Source organism: Patagioenas fasciata, chromosome 2 (assembly GCF_037038585.1).
Source record: "Patagioenas fasciata isolate bPatFas1 chromosome 2, bPatFas1.hap1, whole genome shotgun sequence".
Taxonomy (NCBI): Eukaryota; Metazoa; Chordata; class Aves; order Columbiformes; family Columbidae; genus Patagioenas; species Patagioenas fasciata.
Window position 1 is genome coordinate 34,841,862 of NC_092521.1, and position 17,535 is coordinate 34,859,396.

The window sequence follows — 17,535 nt, forward strand, 5'->3', positions numbered from 1 at the left end:
TAATGTCCTTCCTTCTAGCTATTCTTAGTTCAAGTTACTGTCCAAGCAATATAATGCTTAATACAAACCTTTGTTTTGTTTTTAAATTACTTCCATTGTTTTCGTCAACATTCAGAGTTTTGTTTTGCAGTGCTATTGCTCCCAATCCTTTAGATTCTACCTGTTTTGTGGCTGCCTGTGAGAAATGGAAACAATACTTTAAGATTAAAACCACCTAGTACCTAGACAGCAGTTTATACTAAAATTAACACTTGTACTCTCTATGAGGACTAACAGTGCTTATTTCACAGACCCTTCAGAGGTATTACCCTTAAAATCAGTAGTTTCTAAACAACTGTAGTGTGTTGAGATCCATTAAGATCTTTATCAGCCAATAACTCGAGAAATTTTAGTCATAGCCACAAGTGATATTTACATGGACACAGAAATACAATGAATACTTGCATAATAAAATGAACATACAGATGTGTGAAATACATTGCAGAGACTAAGACTGCAAACACTATCAAAGTACATCAGTGTCTGTTTTTATAACTACATCAGTAACTGAAAACTGATAGGCTTCACCAGTTCATCTAGTTTTGTAGTGCATGGGAGAATCAAGCATACCTACATCACTTTCAAAAGACACGTCTAATCTGACTTTAGGCCTGTAATGTAACCTTTCCTGTATTTGCAAAATAATTTTCTAACTTTCTGCCTAAGCTTTTAGGCACAAACTAAGATTATTTCTCTCTCATTCCCAAGAGGAGAAAGGTATAGTTAATTACTCTTTACAGAATATCCAGAGAATCTTAAGATTATACTTTTCCCTAGATTCTTCCCACTTACTTGGTATAATAAATAACACCTTCAAAAACAAAACAAACAAAAAAAACCCAAAAAAACAAAAAAACAAAAAACCACAAACAACCCTTAGTTGACATGAGGTCATTCTTGCCGCTTTGGTCACTTAGCTATCAACTTCCATATCTAGCATCTTAAGCTATACCAGAAAAAAAAAAAATCTGGTTTGTGCACCATCATTACTAAGCAGAGCCAACTATCTTCCATCCAACACTGTCTGTACATCCCAGAAGGTGATCTGTTTTGTAACACTCAAATATCAAAATGATTCAAAGTTAACAGATTCACTATAGGCTTCACTTTCCTGCTTAGCCAGTTGGTCCCAATTTTCACCTAGTTTCTCTTTCATGGCTTGCTTTTGCCTCCTGTTAAATTTTCTGTCCAATTTTTCCATCCAATTTTCAGTCTTCCTGAAATCTTAACCCATCCTTCACAATAGCTTGCAGAATCTCTCCACATCTATCAGAGTCAGATAACATTAAAAAAAAAGAGTTCTATTTCACTCATTTGTACATGAAAATACTGGAAGGTATTCTGGTCACAGAAAAATTATGAATTATTCAATCAACACTTCCTTGGTATAGGTCCTTTTTCCCTGTAATGCATTATCTGCAGACTGTTCTTAAGGCAGCTAACCTATAAGTTAATTGAAGCACAAGAACTTTGTCAACAGTAAGAGCTGCAATCTTGTAGATTCTAAGCTCAACAATAACCTAGAAAAAGTAGCCTACAAAAGAGTCTAGCAGTGCAGGTCACCTTATGGTGAACGAAAAGCTGGACATGAGCTGGTAATGTACGCCCACAGCCCAGAAAGCCAATCACATTTTGGGCTACATCAAAAGGAGCGTGGCCAGCAGGTCAAGGGAGGCAATTCTGTCCCTCTTCTCTGGTGAGACCCCACCTAGAGTTCTGCATCCAGCTCTGGAGTTCTCAGCACAGCAAAGACATGGACCTGTTGGGGAGGATCAAGAGGAGGGCCACAAAAATGATCAGAGCACTGGAGCACCTCTGCTGTGAGGAAAGGCTGAGAGAGTAGGGGTCATTCAGCCCAGAGAAGGCTCTGGGGAGCCCTTATTGCAGCCCTTCTGTACTAGGGGGTCTATGAAAAAGGTGCAGACAAACCTTTTAGCAGGATCTGCTGCAATAGGAAAACAGGTAATGGTTTTAAACTAAAAGAGGGTAGATTTATACTAGATGTAAGGAAGACATTTTTTTACAATGAGGGTGGTGAAACACTGGCACAGGTTGCCCAGAGAGGTGGTAGATGCCCCATCCCTGGAGACATTCCAGGCCAGGCTGGACGGGGCTCTGAGCAACCTGATCTAGTTGAAGATGACCCTGTTCATTGCAGGGGTGTTGGACTAAGTGACCTTTGAAGGTCCCTTCCAACCCAAACTATTCTGTGATTCTATGATTATACTTCTATATATGGCACCAGAGGAAAGAGAAATGAACAGTTCAAGGTAGAGTGTTTTTCTGTAGAGAATGAAGGGTACACTGCTGGGAAATTGTCATGTGTATTACACAGCAGAAGTGGGAACTCTTCACAACATTGTCTCTCCCATGTCCCTGAGTAACTCAGTCCAAAATAAAGACTTTTAGAAACAAGATTTGCAACATTGGTGCAGGCAGCAGGATGGATGGGCAGGTAGTGGGTGTGCAACACAGAGGGCCATGGTATGCTAGTATGGCATTCCAGGCCTCTGACATCTCCAAGCCTCCATCTCTCACAGACTCAAAGGAATAGCCTTAAAAAATAAACTTGAAAATTGATAACCAAGTGAAACCATTAAAAGGTATTCCTTGGACTACACTTCAACTGCATTTAATAAGTTCTCTAGTCTCTCTTTCTGATAAGAAAATGAAAAGCCCAGAGGAACTTTAGGTTTGTTTACTTAAAATTTTCTTATTATTACCTTTAGATGTTTGTGCTTTTGTAATTGAGAAATTCAATATTCTTTTACAGGAAGTAAACATAAGAGAAATTCTTTACAATCCTCCAGAAGACAAACTGCAGGAGGAATGTTGTTCCTGCCAATTCTAAAATCACTTTTGAGCCAGATCATTTGTAAGGAGCTTTTTTATTTACACGAAAACAGCAATAACAGTTTTCTATCTCCTAACTCTTCTGATGTTCCTAAAGCTTTCAGTCAACATGTCTTGATCTTTTAGTTTTAGTATGAGAAGTCATACAGAAAACCAAACAATAAACATTAAATATATAGTTACATTATTTTTTAAGGAATCTCAGATAAGAACTGCTTCTCTTAAACACACTATAATGACAGACCTCATTTTACTTACACTTCTTTTCCTAACTATTTTTCTATTCAAAACAGTTGTGCAAAAACAGTCACAGAATATATCTTAGAGGAGTCTTATTTCTAGTAACTTTCTCCTAAATATACATTTTTTTAATTAATAAGAATCCAAAGAAAGATTAAGCTTTCTTGTCATCTAATACGATATCTGAATACTGTCTAAACAACTCCCTTGAAAGTATAAATCTATTTAATCTTCTTAATTATCTATTTGAGATAAGTTTTGAAAATAGTTTTGACATACCTGTATTAAGAAGTTAGTTTCATTTTCTTTCATGAAAGGTCCAATGTAAGACTTGATTTTACTTATCAAAAGATTGTAGCTGAAGCTTTGGAGAAAGGGAACATATGGATCCTTGCTCTTAATTATGGTTGCCAGCTTCATCCTTAAAGGCTAAGAAAAGCACAGCTTTATACAACACAATAATAGATCCTGCAGCAAAATGGGCATCTATGCTAAATAGGACATACACAACATGAGGATTATGTAGTTTATGAATATGCCTATACAACTTCATGCTACAATTTGAAAAGGCTCTAACGTTAAGTAGGCATAATACCAGAAGTTAACCACTTACTCAGCACATAAAGTATAACTTTCTGGAGAGCCTCATTCTCATTCCTTTATGAATAACACTGAAAGCAGAGTTGTCAGCAGAGCAAAAACACCCAGAAAATGCCACTCATTACTGGGTTCTCTTCTCTCATTTTCTGCCTCAAAAAGACTGCCACTGAAAGTGGGTTAGAATGTTCAGGAAAAGCACTATTTTGTACAGTAGCATAAAGGACACATGGATATGATAATCACATTTTCATGTTTTATCTACCAAAACCACTGAATCTTACAGAAACCAATATATCCAATAATTAACTTATGTGTATAGGTTGCATTCTTATTTATGAATTTGAATACTATTACCACAGCCTACACTTTCCAAACAGCTGAATCCTCCAAATGAAAAGCGTATCTGAAGATTAAGTTACACACATGCTACTATTTACATAGAACATGTGTCCTAATATACCAGAGGAAGATAGAGGCAACATTTTTTGCCTTTTTTTCTTTTTACCTGCAGTCCTTCTTTTGCTCTTTTCTTCACCTCAGCAAATTCAGATGTACACACTAGCTATTATTTTAAAGACGTATGTAGATTCAGTTGACATCAAACCAGGAGGTGGCCTGATCCACATATGTCATCTTTTTCAGAGGCATAATAACATTCACTCTGTACTACAGATGCAAATTAGCTTTCCTTACTTGTGATGCTTTGGTGTGTAGAACACTGATCGACAGAGACAAGTAGAGTGCACTGCAATTGTTCAGAAAAAAGTCAGCAGATGATTGATTATTAGGGAGTTACTATGTGTCTGCCAGCATGTTTATACTGCCTTTCTCTGAGAAAACACCAATATCAAATTCCCAGAATCTGTAGTAACACCTCACTCATATGAAGTGGCAAAGGGGATGAAGTTCAGACTAATGCTGCTCACAGTGAAGAACATCCGCTGCTCAAAGCATTTTGCTCCCCCAAATCATCCCTTATTTCTATTGTATCAATCCTCTAGCCACAAATTAAGTTTCATATTTACAAATGCCACAGGTGTGTGACTGCATCAGCAGTAATTAGGACAACGCTATGCAGGTAGCATATGTTAGCTTTGGAAACCCATTCCACTCTCTGAAAATGAAAGAGCTTAATGTAAGTTAAGCAAGTTATTACCTTATCTGATTCAGAGTCTGTAAACAGTCTTTCAAGAACTTCAGCAGCCTCCTTGAAATATCCACTTTCCATATAGACTGCTACAATCTACAACAAATATAATTACAAGATATCCTGAAATACATTTTACCTGACATTCAAAAAAAAAAAAAGTGAGGTCACTCTTGGACAGTTCCGTAAAACTTCAGAAATCCAGAGGATTATATACTTGAGGGTTACAAACAATTATCTAGTTATAAGTTAGTTCTGAAGTAATATTAAGCCTCATGTATAAAGGTCTAAAACCTCTCCAATTGGCATTTAAAAGGACTCTCCTAAAAGACTTTCCCAGTTCCAGTAGCTGTCAACATGTTTTGACATGTGTCTCTTTGAAATCAGAACTCCTCTGATACAAAGTTATTTTTAAGCAAAAAAACAAAACAAAAAATCTACTTATATTATAAAGCTCAAGATATTAGTGTTTAGCAATTGAGAGATCAATTTCAATCTCTTTTTCAGATTGGCAGTTTTTGAAACAATTTTGAACTAGGACAAATAGGAACCAATTCAGATAGGAAAAGGTCCCCTGCACAGATCTATTTACTTCGTACTTGAAAATACAACAAATTTAGAAAATTCAGTTCAGCTAGATAATAGCTGAAGCTTTTTGTAAAAGGAGCCCTGTGTTAGCAGAATGAATAAGTAGCATCCTGAAGCATTTTGAATAAATCACACAGACCTGAATTTGAATCAAGCGATGAATATCTTCATGAAGCTTTTCCAGTTTAATTTCTTCCCTTTCAAGTAAAGTCCAGAAAGACAGAGAAGATTCCAAAGGTGAAATTCTTTGATCCTTTTCAAAATGGCATCCTTCAGGGAAAAAAGTATTTAAGAAGCTTAAAGGATAAATCTAAATATATTACACTATTTAGACACAATAAAGTAACATGGACTATACATAATTTCAATTCAATTTTTCTCAAATTATTTTAAATATCTCTCTTTAGGTGTGTTGAAGGGACCTGAAGTAACTGCCTTCTTTTCAGAGAGATTGATTCTTCCTACCCTTGCTAATAACATTACTGTTCCATTTTTAAGGGAGATTGTGTGTCTGCTAATTATTGCTCACTTAAAATTCCACTTGCAATAGTGCTAAGTTTAGCATCAAATATTTGGGCTGGCACTAATAACACTCTTGAATTAAGCTGGGCATCAGATATCAAAACATTTGCTATTGCTACTTTTAATCTTGTAACATAACTACCATTTTTTTTTTTCCTCCTGAGTATCCCTGTATTTGCACATCTTTTGTTATATTTGAAAGGGTTAAACTGAGATGAAAATTCAAACAGCTTTACACAGAAGCATCACTGAAAAAGCAGAAGCAACTCTTGTGTCATTGTACTGTTGTGCCAACACCACAGTTTGTGCAAACCCCCAGCAAGTAAGATCAGTGACCAGTTCTGGCAGAAATCCAGCACAGCCAAATAACCATCCCCTCAACACTCTAGACACAGTTTCCCAGTCTGATCATTGCACATCTGCACAAGTGAGTGCACCAACATAACAGATGCAGTAGGAGATGGCAGGTGCACAAAGCTGTTTTTTTTCCATGGCACTGCCAGCTTAGCTCAAGACATTCACTTAACTACAGCCTCACTTTTTCTTTCGTTTTATATGACATCATAGCAGAATCTCTCTCAACATCTCCTTATTCCTCACAGTAAATATTTTTCAGACAGAAGGTAAAAAATTTAAGCAATACTGGAAAAAAAAAAAATATTTTATACACTTCTCTTTCCTTCCATGCTCACACCGGCAAGACTATTTTTGAAGTCCTTAGATACCAATGAGTTTTATCAAGCAATGACAGCTTGCAGCAGAAAAGCCTTCCATAGACTTGAGCGTGGAAGCAAAATCAGGTTGGCTAAACCAGTAAGTTCTGAGTACAGCCACGCAGGAGACACAGTAGTGAATGAGAGTCCCAAGGACCTTCTGCTTTCTGAAAGTCTTACAGCTTCTGTAAGAAACAAGAGCAGCCATCCTTTTCATCCATATCCCTATTCCTGCTGTCTGTCCTACTTTAACCTCTAGAGTTCCATGTGCAGAAAGAAACGTACATTCTGTACTTTAAAATTGCAAAAGTATTGCTCACCAAGAGCTTGTCAATCTTTTCCAGTATATTTCTTCTGTTGATGCTACTCTCACAGAAAAGACCAATAATTTAAAAAGCATAAAGTCATTCAAACTCAAAGCAGCTAAGTCAGTCAGCACAGAATACTGGTCCTGCATACAGCTCGGTCACATGTGGAATATAGACAGTCAAAAACATAGACTTCAGTCATTTAATATATATATATATTACACAGTATGTTTTTATATACATATATATAAAATTCATTAAAGGCTATACAAAAGTATACCCAATATACCGCAAGTTCACGCAAATGTATTTAAAGAACAAATTAAAAAATAAGTCGTATTTACCAAGGTTTTTTCCTTCTGCAATTCTTATCAAAAAGTGACAGAGATACACTGTTTTTTTCTGATGTGTAGGTATTTTGGAGAGGTCACTAATAAGAGCTGGAAAAGAAAAGTTAAGTTAGTCTTGCTCCACCACTGCCACAGTGTGGCTAGAAGTATACCAGACACTGCTGTTAGACTTTAATAATGTATTAAATTTCTAACTCGTTAGGAAACTGATTAAGCACACTTAGTTAATCTCCTTCCATGTTGCAATAACTTAAATCATATTTAAGTATTTGACCAGAAAATCCTATCTGTCTTGCAGTTCACAACAGAAACCCAGAAGTGGTAAAATGCAACACAGGCTTGTATTCATCAAAGTAGATCACAATATCTTATATAAATAATTTTTGTTTTTCTCAGTAGCTTACTACAAAAGACAACTGTCTGCTCCAGAGAACATTTCTGTGGAATGCCCACAAAACATAAGCCATATGCAGACTGGTAACACTTACATGTTGCTATAGCAACCGACAGACTAAAAGCAGTAAAAGCTACAAGGAGAGATTAGTCAGAAATGTAAATCTACAAGGGAAATCCTCCTCAAAAGGTTGGAAGGTCATGAGGATTATTACATATTTTAGAATGGGAGCCATCATGAGATTATTTCTATCATGCTCGTTACTATGAACTTTTTTAATGTGCGAGATAAAGTAATTTGTCTTCACAGCAAAATATAGGAACATGCAAAATGAAAACTGAAGAATGTGTCAAGTGACTTGTCTGAGCTGCAGACTGAATACCAGAGTTCAGGGAGTGTTTATGTACACATTTCAGTATCAGCCTCACAAAAGCCAGGATTCTGGAGCATGGGACCCCCAAGTTTTGCAATGGCACAACTACAGCACATAACATTGTTTTACTTGAAAGTGCTCAGTCTACTTGCTTATTAGTATATGATTGTCTCCCATGAACAATGGAGAGGCATGAAATTGCAAATCAATTAAATAGCACCAAATGATTACCTAAGCTAACATCAAGCAGGATATTATCATTTGGACTTGGAATAATACACTGACAACTGCTTCAGTGAGGGCAGGTGATACAAGAGCTATTAATTCCTACAGGCAAAACAGGAAGTAGAAAAAGAACACTGCTTAGAACAGCAGTAAAGTGCCACTCCTTTTAATCACAAATTCATGTATCTTCCACAGCAGACAAGTTCAATTTCAGAAAGAGTCTGGATTAATTTAATGATAGAGATAAACACCATCATCATGCCCTGAAGATGGAGCCAGAGCTTGGAAGTTTTGGAAGTAGGTGGAATACTGTAGCTGAACCATTAAGCAGAGCAAAACAGGTCATCTTGGCAGGTAGTTTGAGACCTTTCAGCTTTCTCTGTTATTTTAAGGTGCTCCTACATCAGTGCTTTAATTCAGAGGAGGGGTGCATTTTTAAAGCAAACTTCCTGTGCCTGGTTTGTACAATGCAGCAGTCTTGAGTATACAAGTTTAATTCCTTTAAAGTTATTCCAAAAGAAAAAGAAACCTTGAAATGCTTACTGTGTGAACACCAGGTCGTCTGCAGCATTTACAAGTAATGCAGACAAACAGAAAGAGACATAGATTTAGTTCTCTAGACTGTTCTTCCTTAGTTTCTCCGTTAATTCATTTGTTAATAGTACCCTCAATCATTAATTGCTCTTCTCCCTGTAACCACTCAAATGTAATTCTCATTTTAACCTTTCATTAGAAACTTTAGAAATCCAGTTCCTAGTTCAGGTATATAGATCATAACATCCTGTCAAGGCAAGATAAGGTAGGCAAGGCATGTAAACTTGCCATGTTGTTTCTAAATCCTTAATCCCAGGTAACCAGTTATTTCTACTTGGCAATGTACTGAGCTATACAGTAATAATAATTATGCCCTAATAAAATAGCCCATCTTGCTCTCTTAACCTTCCTACCCCCTGCACTTGCTTCAGTTTGAATTGACCTTGTTGACAATTATTACTTCATTAGGGTCTCACTTTGACACATGCAAGAGTAATAATTTTGTATTTCTATGAAAAAAAAAAAAAAAACACAACCACTTTTCTAATGCAGTCTTATGACTGTGCTTAGCTTTTTTCCAGAGACTCTTTACACTTTCGACTTTGTAATCCTATAGCACCAATATGCCCAACTCTTTCCTCTGTTGCTGAACAGATCAGGAACAAATTACAGATTTGCTACTAGTTCCCGGATTCACACAACCTTGCATTCTGTACAACTTAATTAATTGTTTCTACTAATGCAGTCCTCAAAAGGCTTCCTGTTCTTCTCAGGAGATATTCCAATCTGCTTCTGTGTTGACAGTGTTACATCTTCATGAAATTTCAGTATGATTTTCTCACTGAAACACAGTCCCAAAGCCAAACACAGAGAAGCACCATTAATTATTTAATTTAGCAGCCCCCCGCTCAATGTACTTCATTATATTATCTTTGGATTTCTTACCTCTTAGAATTTCTCATATCGATCTCCTTACTAATCATTCTACCTGCCATTGTATTATGTTCTTTGCCACACATTTACTTGAGTCAAAAAGACACACAAAACCACAACCAACCAAAACACCCAAAAAACTCTAACCTGGCATCTTCAGGAAAAATTATTTTTAACAGAAATACCATCAGAAATCCATCTAATTTATCTGAGAAATAGACATTTACTTCTACCTGTTAATTGTTCTCAGTCTCAAGTATTTCTCATTTTAAATATGTTTTTGCATTCAAAATCCAGTCAGCAGACTTCATTCCACCTTTGCTAGGCTATAGTTCTTTGAAATACTTCTAATCCTGAATATAAACTCAAGGAACACAGCACATTAAGTAATTCTACTCTGATTTTTTTACCATATTTGCATATCTTCACTAAATCCTCTTCAACTTTTCAGTAGCCTTGAACCTTCAGCATCTGAGGCCTCAGCTTCAATAACTGCTGATGGTATATATGCAACTATATTGTACATTCAAGCATCGTAGACTCAAGATGATAGATTAACACCAATGCTTGTGTTCACCTAACCATCTAAAAGTTCTCATCCCAAATCCCAGTTAACTACTGTTTTATTGCAACTGTTCAGTTCGCTTCCCTCCCTGGTCTCATTTAATTAAGATAAGAAAACAGCACAAAGCTTTGATTACCTTTACAATACTCCAGCTGAGCTGCCGTCGCATACTAAACTCAAAAAACAGTGGATTTAAAAAACAAACAAAAACCAAAAACAAAACAAAAAATCGGCCTGCAATGTTTAACTTCTACCACGTGCAAACGTTCTTAATACCGTTAAATCATCTCGCCAGACACCCCTCTATCGCTCTAAGAATCTTCTGAAGCCCCTAAAGTCACTGAAAACCTCCTCAGCACCAGTCACCACGACCATTAAAAGGTCAAACGCAACTATAAAACGTGCTTCGATGGAACAAGAAATAAGTGCGGAAGCATTTTCAGTGTGCTAAAATTAGCGTGCTCGAGAACGCTGCCCCTGGCACTTGACAGAAATACTCGCCCCCCACAGCGGCCGCAGCCGCCCCCGGACCCTGAGCACCGCCGCCCTCACCCAGCGCCACGTCCCTCCACCGCCGCAGCTGCGTCGCGCAGCCCTCCCCGAAGTGCCGGCACAGGCAGGAGCAGGCGAACTCCAGCATCCAGTCCGCGGCCACGGCCTCCACCGCAGCCAGCGGAACAGAGCGGGCCGATCCGCCCCCAGCCACCACTCCCGCCGAACTCCCGGCCATCTTCAACCCGCGCGCCAACGGCTACCGGCCCCACCCCCGCCAACCGTCCGGTTCGCGTTCCCCCGGCCCCGCCCCTTCCCGCGCGACAGCCATTCAGCGCGGCCGCCTCCTCCAGACCCCGGGAGCCGCCGTCACCTCCGCCGGGGGCGGGGCCGCGCTAGTCAGTGCTCTGAGGGGGGAGAGGCGGGGCCCGGGAGGGGCGTGGCCGTGACGTCATGCAGGGCGGGTGGCGGTTTCGTGCCTGTGTGCCTGGGGAGCTGCCTCGTCTGCCTGTGGGACCCCCTCTGCAGGGCACCTCCGTCACCTCCAGCTGAGGAAACGCGGCCGCGTATATGTGTATACATGTGTACATATGTGTACATATGTGTATATATCTGTATATATCTCTCTCTATATATGTGCATCTGGAATATTGTGTCCAGTTCAGGGTCCCTCAGTTCAAGAAGGACAGGGAACTGCTGGAAAGAGTCCAGCACAGGGCAACAAAGATGATTAAGGGAGTGGAGGATCTCCCTTATGGGGAAAGGCTGAGGGAGCTGGGTCTCTTTAGTTTGGAGGAGACCGAGAGGTGATCTTATTAATGTTTACAAATACATAAAGGGTGAGTGTGACAAGGATGGAGCCAGGCTCTTCTCAGTGACAACCAACGGTAGGACAAGGGGTAATGGGTTCAAACTGGAACACAAACCTCTTAAATTTCAGAAAAAACTTCTCAGTGAGGGTAACAGAACACTGAACAGGCTGCCCAGGGAGGGTGTGGAGTCTCCTGTTCTGGAGACATTCAAAACCCGCCTGGACACCTTCCTGTGTAACCTCATCTAAGTGTTCCTGCTCCGGCAGGGGGATTGGACTAGATGATCTTTCAAGGTCCCTTCCAACACCTAACATTCTGTGATTCTGGGATATATGTGTATATATGTATAGGTGTGTCATTTGCACAAGCTCAGTGTGCACGTGCATGCTGGCAATACATCATTTGCTTGCATTCAAACTGAGCACTGACATCACATAGATGCATTTTCTACAATTATTTTCCGGAAAGGAAAGGTATAGATATAGGACATAGGTATCTTCAACTTGAATGTTTTTTATTGGTTGGTTGGTTTGTTTGTTTGTTTTAGGTGGGCCTGACAGAATTCCTTGCCAGAATGCAGAGGTTCCTGAGCCAACGTGACAGTTTGGTCAAAGTTTGTAAACTCTTAGATCAAGTACTTTTAACTTGTTGTTTTGTTTTGGTTTTAATTGGAAAATCCACTGAGAACCACTGGCACTTCTTACTACTGTTTGCCTCACTAATTGGTATTTTGCACTGTTGCCCCAAACGCAGTGTTCTGGAACACATTCTAGCACCAAAGCAGTTTTAGAGTCCTCCCAAAATGCTCTCCATTTTTTTTTTTTCCACAAATAATACAAAAATGCAGCAGTTTCCGTGTTCTGAAGGCCTTCCTTTTAGATTCCTGTGTGAATCTGTCTTACATATTTTCATCTTAACCAGAATCTAGCATCCGATTAAAAATGTTTTTCAGAGAAGCTAGTGAGGTGGAAAAAAAGAAGCTGTGCACTGAAACCACCAAGGTCTTTTTCACTTATTGAAGCTTTTGTGGTGTTAGTCCAGTTTATCCCTTTAGCTGTCTTTTCTGCCTGAAAGTCATGCTTTCAAAGCTGCTGAGCATTTTCAGACGTGTTGTACTACAGTGTGTTGTTGCATGACAAAGCTGCTGCTCAGCTCACAAACTTATTTCTCCTGAGTGTTACAGCATAGGTTCTTTTTTTAATACTACTAGCAGTGCTGAGCTATGAGACCAATTGAACCCGTAGACTTTAAGAGGAGACAAATTAAAATCCTCACAATCACAAAACATACATTTAGTTGTAAGAGTGGTTATATAGTATTATATGCAGTTACTTCAGAATAAAGGTGAAAGAGGTAGTTTAATACCCTTGATACACGTTTAATCAGCCAAAATGCTGCCCTACTGTAATATATAATACCTTATTAAATTAGTTCAATGATAATAGTTATGCAATACAGAATGATGGAGAAATCAAAGTAACAGAGGCTCAAAAGTTCTGTTAAAAGAATATTACTGAAGTTATTAATTGTAAATAGAAATAAAAGATCAGACCAGAGTTCTGATAGAATAGTGTCAAAAGCAACAGATGGTAGAAAATTGCATCTGTCTAGAAATTACTGACAGTAACTTTCCGTTCGGTGAAGGACTTTATTTATGAGTATGCCAAGATTATGCAAGTGTAATTTCATATAGGCATTTCACAGATTTATGGGTATTGTTCCTGAGCCAGTCACACAGAAGTAATTAGATGTAGTACATTTTTGAGAGGAGGAAAACACAGTGGGTGTGGTTGGTCTTCAATAGAAAATAGTTACAGCTCTACAACTCTGTTCTGTCTTTCCTTGACCCTCTGGGCGTACGTCTACTGTGGTTTCAAATGGTTTGGGCTTCGCAGGCAAAAAACTCAAGGCTGAACCTGTGACTCCCTTGCCTACAGTCACAGGCCACATGGGTGCTGGGGAATTCCCACCGTGAGTTCCAAACCCAGCATTTCTGTATGAGAGCCTGTTTGGAAGGTCTGGAGGTTTTCCCCTTAGTGGCTGGATACTGGTGCTTCCAAGAGGACACATTCATTATGGAACTGTCATCTGCTTAATTAAACAGAGAAAGTCTGAGAGAAAATGAGTGGAATTTCCTAAGAGACCTGATCAGGAGCAGGGTATTATTCAACATGTATGTTCCCATTTTGCCTTTCCTAACTTAGATTACTTGATTCAGTATTACAGAATTCTCCTGGTTTCTTTGTTAATAAATGCATTTTATGGAATAAAAAGAAAGGGGAATTTAAAAATAAATGAAAGGCTAGATTTCTCTTGTTGAGAGTGCTATTAGTACTTGTAAGATATTTGGATGATTTCTGAAACTTAAGCTATAGATCTTCTCATTGTATGCTTTAAATACTAGACATCTTAATGACTCATTAAGCTAATACGTGTATAAAATAATAAAGGTTGTATTATTCTCAGTTAATGTAATGCAGTTTTAGAGGCAAACGCATTATAGTATTCAATATAATGAACTCAGCAGGGTCTCCTCCCCTTTGCTGAGATTAATTCACTCACAGAAAAGGATTTGATAGGTATTTTTTTCTGCCCCAGATGAAGAACTACATTAGAGACTCAAATAGAGTTAAAGACAATGTATAATAAGTGACTGCTTTATCACCAGCCATGTCCACTGGCATATTTGCATCACTGAGTGCCAAACCAATGTTCTATCACAGTGCTTGAGACTCCCCTTAGCAAGAAGAATTGTAACTTGGCACTTGTAGCACCAACCATTGTCTGTCTTGCTATCAGAAGCAAATACTTCTCATGTTTTGACTTTACTATATGTCTTTAATTTTAACCAGGGACATGCTCTTATGGCCCATAGCCCAAACTCGTGATGAAGTTACATGGAATTCTACTTGGTTAAGATCAAGACATTGAAATCAATTGAACAAATCCATGCTTCAGTGTATTTGAATGATCTTTATGGATTACATGTTATGTAAATGAAGATGATCGATTGATAAAGATATGCAGAATGAATTCCTGAGTTACTGGCCAGATAGTGATAGTGACTGACATTTGGCGCAATTTTCTTTGGAATGATCCCCGAGATACACAGTTTCAGCTTAGGTAACTATATTTCCATGAAATGATTGTTAGAGGCCTCTTGGAAACTTTGCTCATTTAGAAGTAATAACTTATTTATGTGTTTATTTATATTGCTTGGTGTGCCAGGCACAAGGAACTAACAGCTTTGAAACAGTTCCCAGCGTGAAAATAAGGTCTTGGAATTATGATTCTCTGGCTCTACTGATTAGGTGAACGTGGTATGTGTTTAGCATACTGGGAGAAAGAAAATGGCCTTGCCACAACGTTAATATTGTGAAAATAGTAAAAAGAGAAACACTTACCTGTATATCTGTAAAAGTGACAGAGAAGATGAGCTGTAGTTAATACCAGAAAATCTGAGATTCAGTTGAGTGGGTGAAACTGAATCTGGTGTTGTTATCAACCCAAGCTTTCAAATGAAAAGAGGATCATTTACTGTTGTTTAAAATTTAAAAGTGGGAGGTTGGTAGACTTCATTAGATTTCTAAGACTGTTTTAAATAGCTGTTGTGACAGGCAATGCCTCTGAACATATGCATGAATGTAGTTTGCCGTGATCAGACATATCACAATGAATGTCAAATTAATTTGCAAGATTAATACATTCCTAGAGTTACATTTTTATTCATTCAGAACTCTGGATATATTGCTGACAGTCCCTGTGATTTCATTCTGTCTAAGTCGTGATTAGAAATTCCAAGGAGAACAAGACATGCTGATTATCCAAAAATCATTTTCATTGTTAACTGTGGGGAAATACTGGAGTGAAAATTTTCCCACAGAAAGCAGGGGTAGATGCATAGTGATGCAGTGATGCCTCTTTTTATTTTGTTAATTCTGTGGGTGAGAATGAAGGCTGAGACATGAAGAACAGTAGCTGCTCTATCCTGTTACTGTTTAACACTGTAGAGTTGATTTTTGTATGTACTAACCTCTTTATTTCTTTTGATGACTGGGAATTGTATTTTGTCCTCCCCAAGAAATGCAGGTTATTTTTGATTTAGTTTTGAAATATTTCACAGAAAAATTAGTGCTTTTCTGCAGTCTTCACTAAGGTAAACATACTTGTGGAACTTGCTTGAAGTGATGAACAGGGCTTGCCTGATGAGGAGGGGTGTTAGGCAAGCAAGAGTGGGGAGTAATTAGTGGTTCTACTGTTGCTGCCATAAGGAACTTCTTGCTTTTGTTCAACTAACAACAGTAGAAGATTAAAATGAAAAAGGTGTTAAATACAGGCAGTTCCTTGAGTAGCTGAGCTACTGAATTCTACTTCTTTATGGATCTGTGTTTGGTGATAGGATGCCTTAGTATTTACTAAGGTAGAAACACTTCCTGCAGTTGAAGCATTCACAATGGCTCTGTTCACTCTGGATTATCCAAAGTCTAATCAGAGTAAAGTTCACTTTGAATCCTTTTCCTTAATGAGTTCACTAAGTTGTAATAATCTTTTAAGAGGCTTTTTAAACTTTAATAGCGTGGATATGGATACTGTACTGATATTTCGTAGTCTACAGCTCATCTCTTGCCATCTAGTAGAAAAAAATTGACGTTGGAAGAGATTATGAAGATTAACTGCAAATTGCCATTTGAAAACTAACCCAAGAGAACAAATAATAAAAATATATTTATTTTGTGAAATAAAATGATAGTTTCATTAGTAGTTTAAATAACAGTAAGTGATAACATAACCTGAATTTTTTGCATTAGGAATAACTAAATGGCAATTTTTTAGAGTTTAGCATTAAATTGTTGCTGTGCTGATTTCTAATGTGGGAAAACATGAGGATGAAGAGTGAGAAATAACAAAACAAATAATGGTTATTTATGATAATTTTAAAATTTATTCCTTTTAGCACTGTTCATATTTGGTTTGTCTTTACTTTCTGAAAATAGGATGTATTTTATAGTTATAGTAGTTCAGCATGATTAAATACTTTTTAATTTACAGATTAATGCATTTGAAGGCACATTTGTGATTAAAGAATATTTTTGTGTTGCTTCTTGTGGTTGTATCTTCATTAAGGAGAAGAAAATACACATTTAACTACAACTTAGTTCACCTGTAGCAACTAATACCAGATAAAATCCTCATTAAGACAAAGTCAGTTTGTAGTTTTAAACCAAGTTAGCTGCTTTGAGTAAATTCTTGTTCCCTCTGAGCCCTCTGATATTGTTGGCTAACAAAACTGCAGATTGTTTTTCTCCTCGTCTGATCAATAGTGTCTATTTTTCACTCTATCAATGCATCAGTAACTCTGGGTGTCTAAACAATGAAAAGTCCTTCAATAAATTAGTTACCATGAGGCAATAGTGCAATTATTCTATATTTTCATGGGGAATATGAAGCCTTGTCTGTGCAGTACTTTTTCCCAAAATACTGAAAAGAAATAGTTTTGTAAATGTAGAGTTCAACTTTGAATCGTTTAAGTACTCAAAACTTCCATTAAAGCAGGTTCTCAGTCTTCATCGGCTCATAGTGCATTGTTCAATATTAGATTTTATTAACACATAATGACAAAATATAAAAGGTTTTGGTGTGGATAAGGCAGCTCTAGTTTTCATAGATATTGAGTCATTATGATTGGATTTCAGGTCGATCAGGGCTTCTTGTATAATGTTGGTTATCAATAGGCCGATGTCTTTGTGAGGACCGAATAGAATTCAGTCCGGTTTTAAAAGCAAGCCCTGGAAAATGCCCAAATGCCAGGTCTGTGCTGGAGGTCAGGCTGTGCTTCCTGCTGGCTGA

At 37.9% G+C, this 17,535-nt stretch overlaps 1 protein-coding gene across 2 annotated transcripts in view; it reads right to left on the reverse strand.

The window, feature by feature from the left end:
- Positions 1 to 11,147, reverse strand: part of TERF1 (telomeric repeat binding factor 1) — a 23,180-nt gene extending 12,033 nt beyond the window's left edge. Inside the window, exons 1-6 of one of the 2 annotated variants that reach the window (XM_065831406.2) lie at positions 10,937 to 11,147; positions 7,355 to 7,450; positions 5,607 to 5,737; positions 4,889 to 4,975; positions 3,412 to 3,561; positions 69 to 175 (exon numbers count right to left, since the gene is read on the reverse strand). In XM_065831406.2, the coding sequence (XP_065687478.2) occupies positions 69 to 175; positions 3,412 to 3,561; positions 4,889 to 4,975; positions 5,607 to 5,737; positions 7,355 to 7,450; positions 10,937 to 11,114 (749 nt within the window). In that variant the 5' untranslated portion in view covers positions 11,115 to 11,147. Of the gene's footprint in view, positions 1 to 68; positions 176 to 3,411; positions 3,562 to 4,888; positions 4,976 to 5,606; positions 5,738 to 7,354; positions 7,451 to 8,895; positions 10,457 to 10,936 lie in introns of those variants that run through there. The other variant, XM_071804003.1, reaches the window with a different exon arrangement.
- Between the last annotated feature and the right edge of the window lie 6,388 nt (positions 11,148 to 17,535).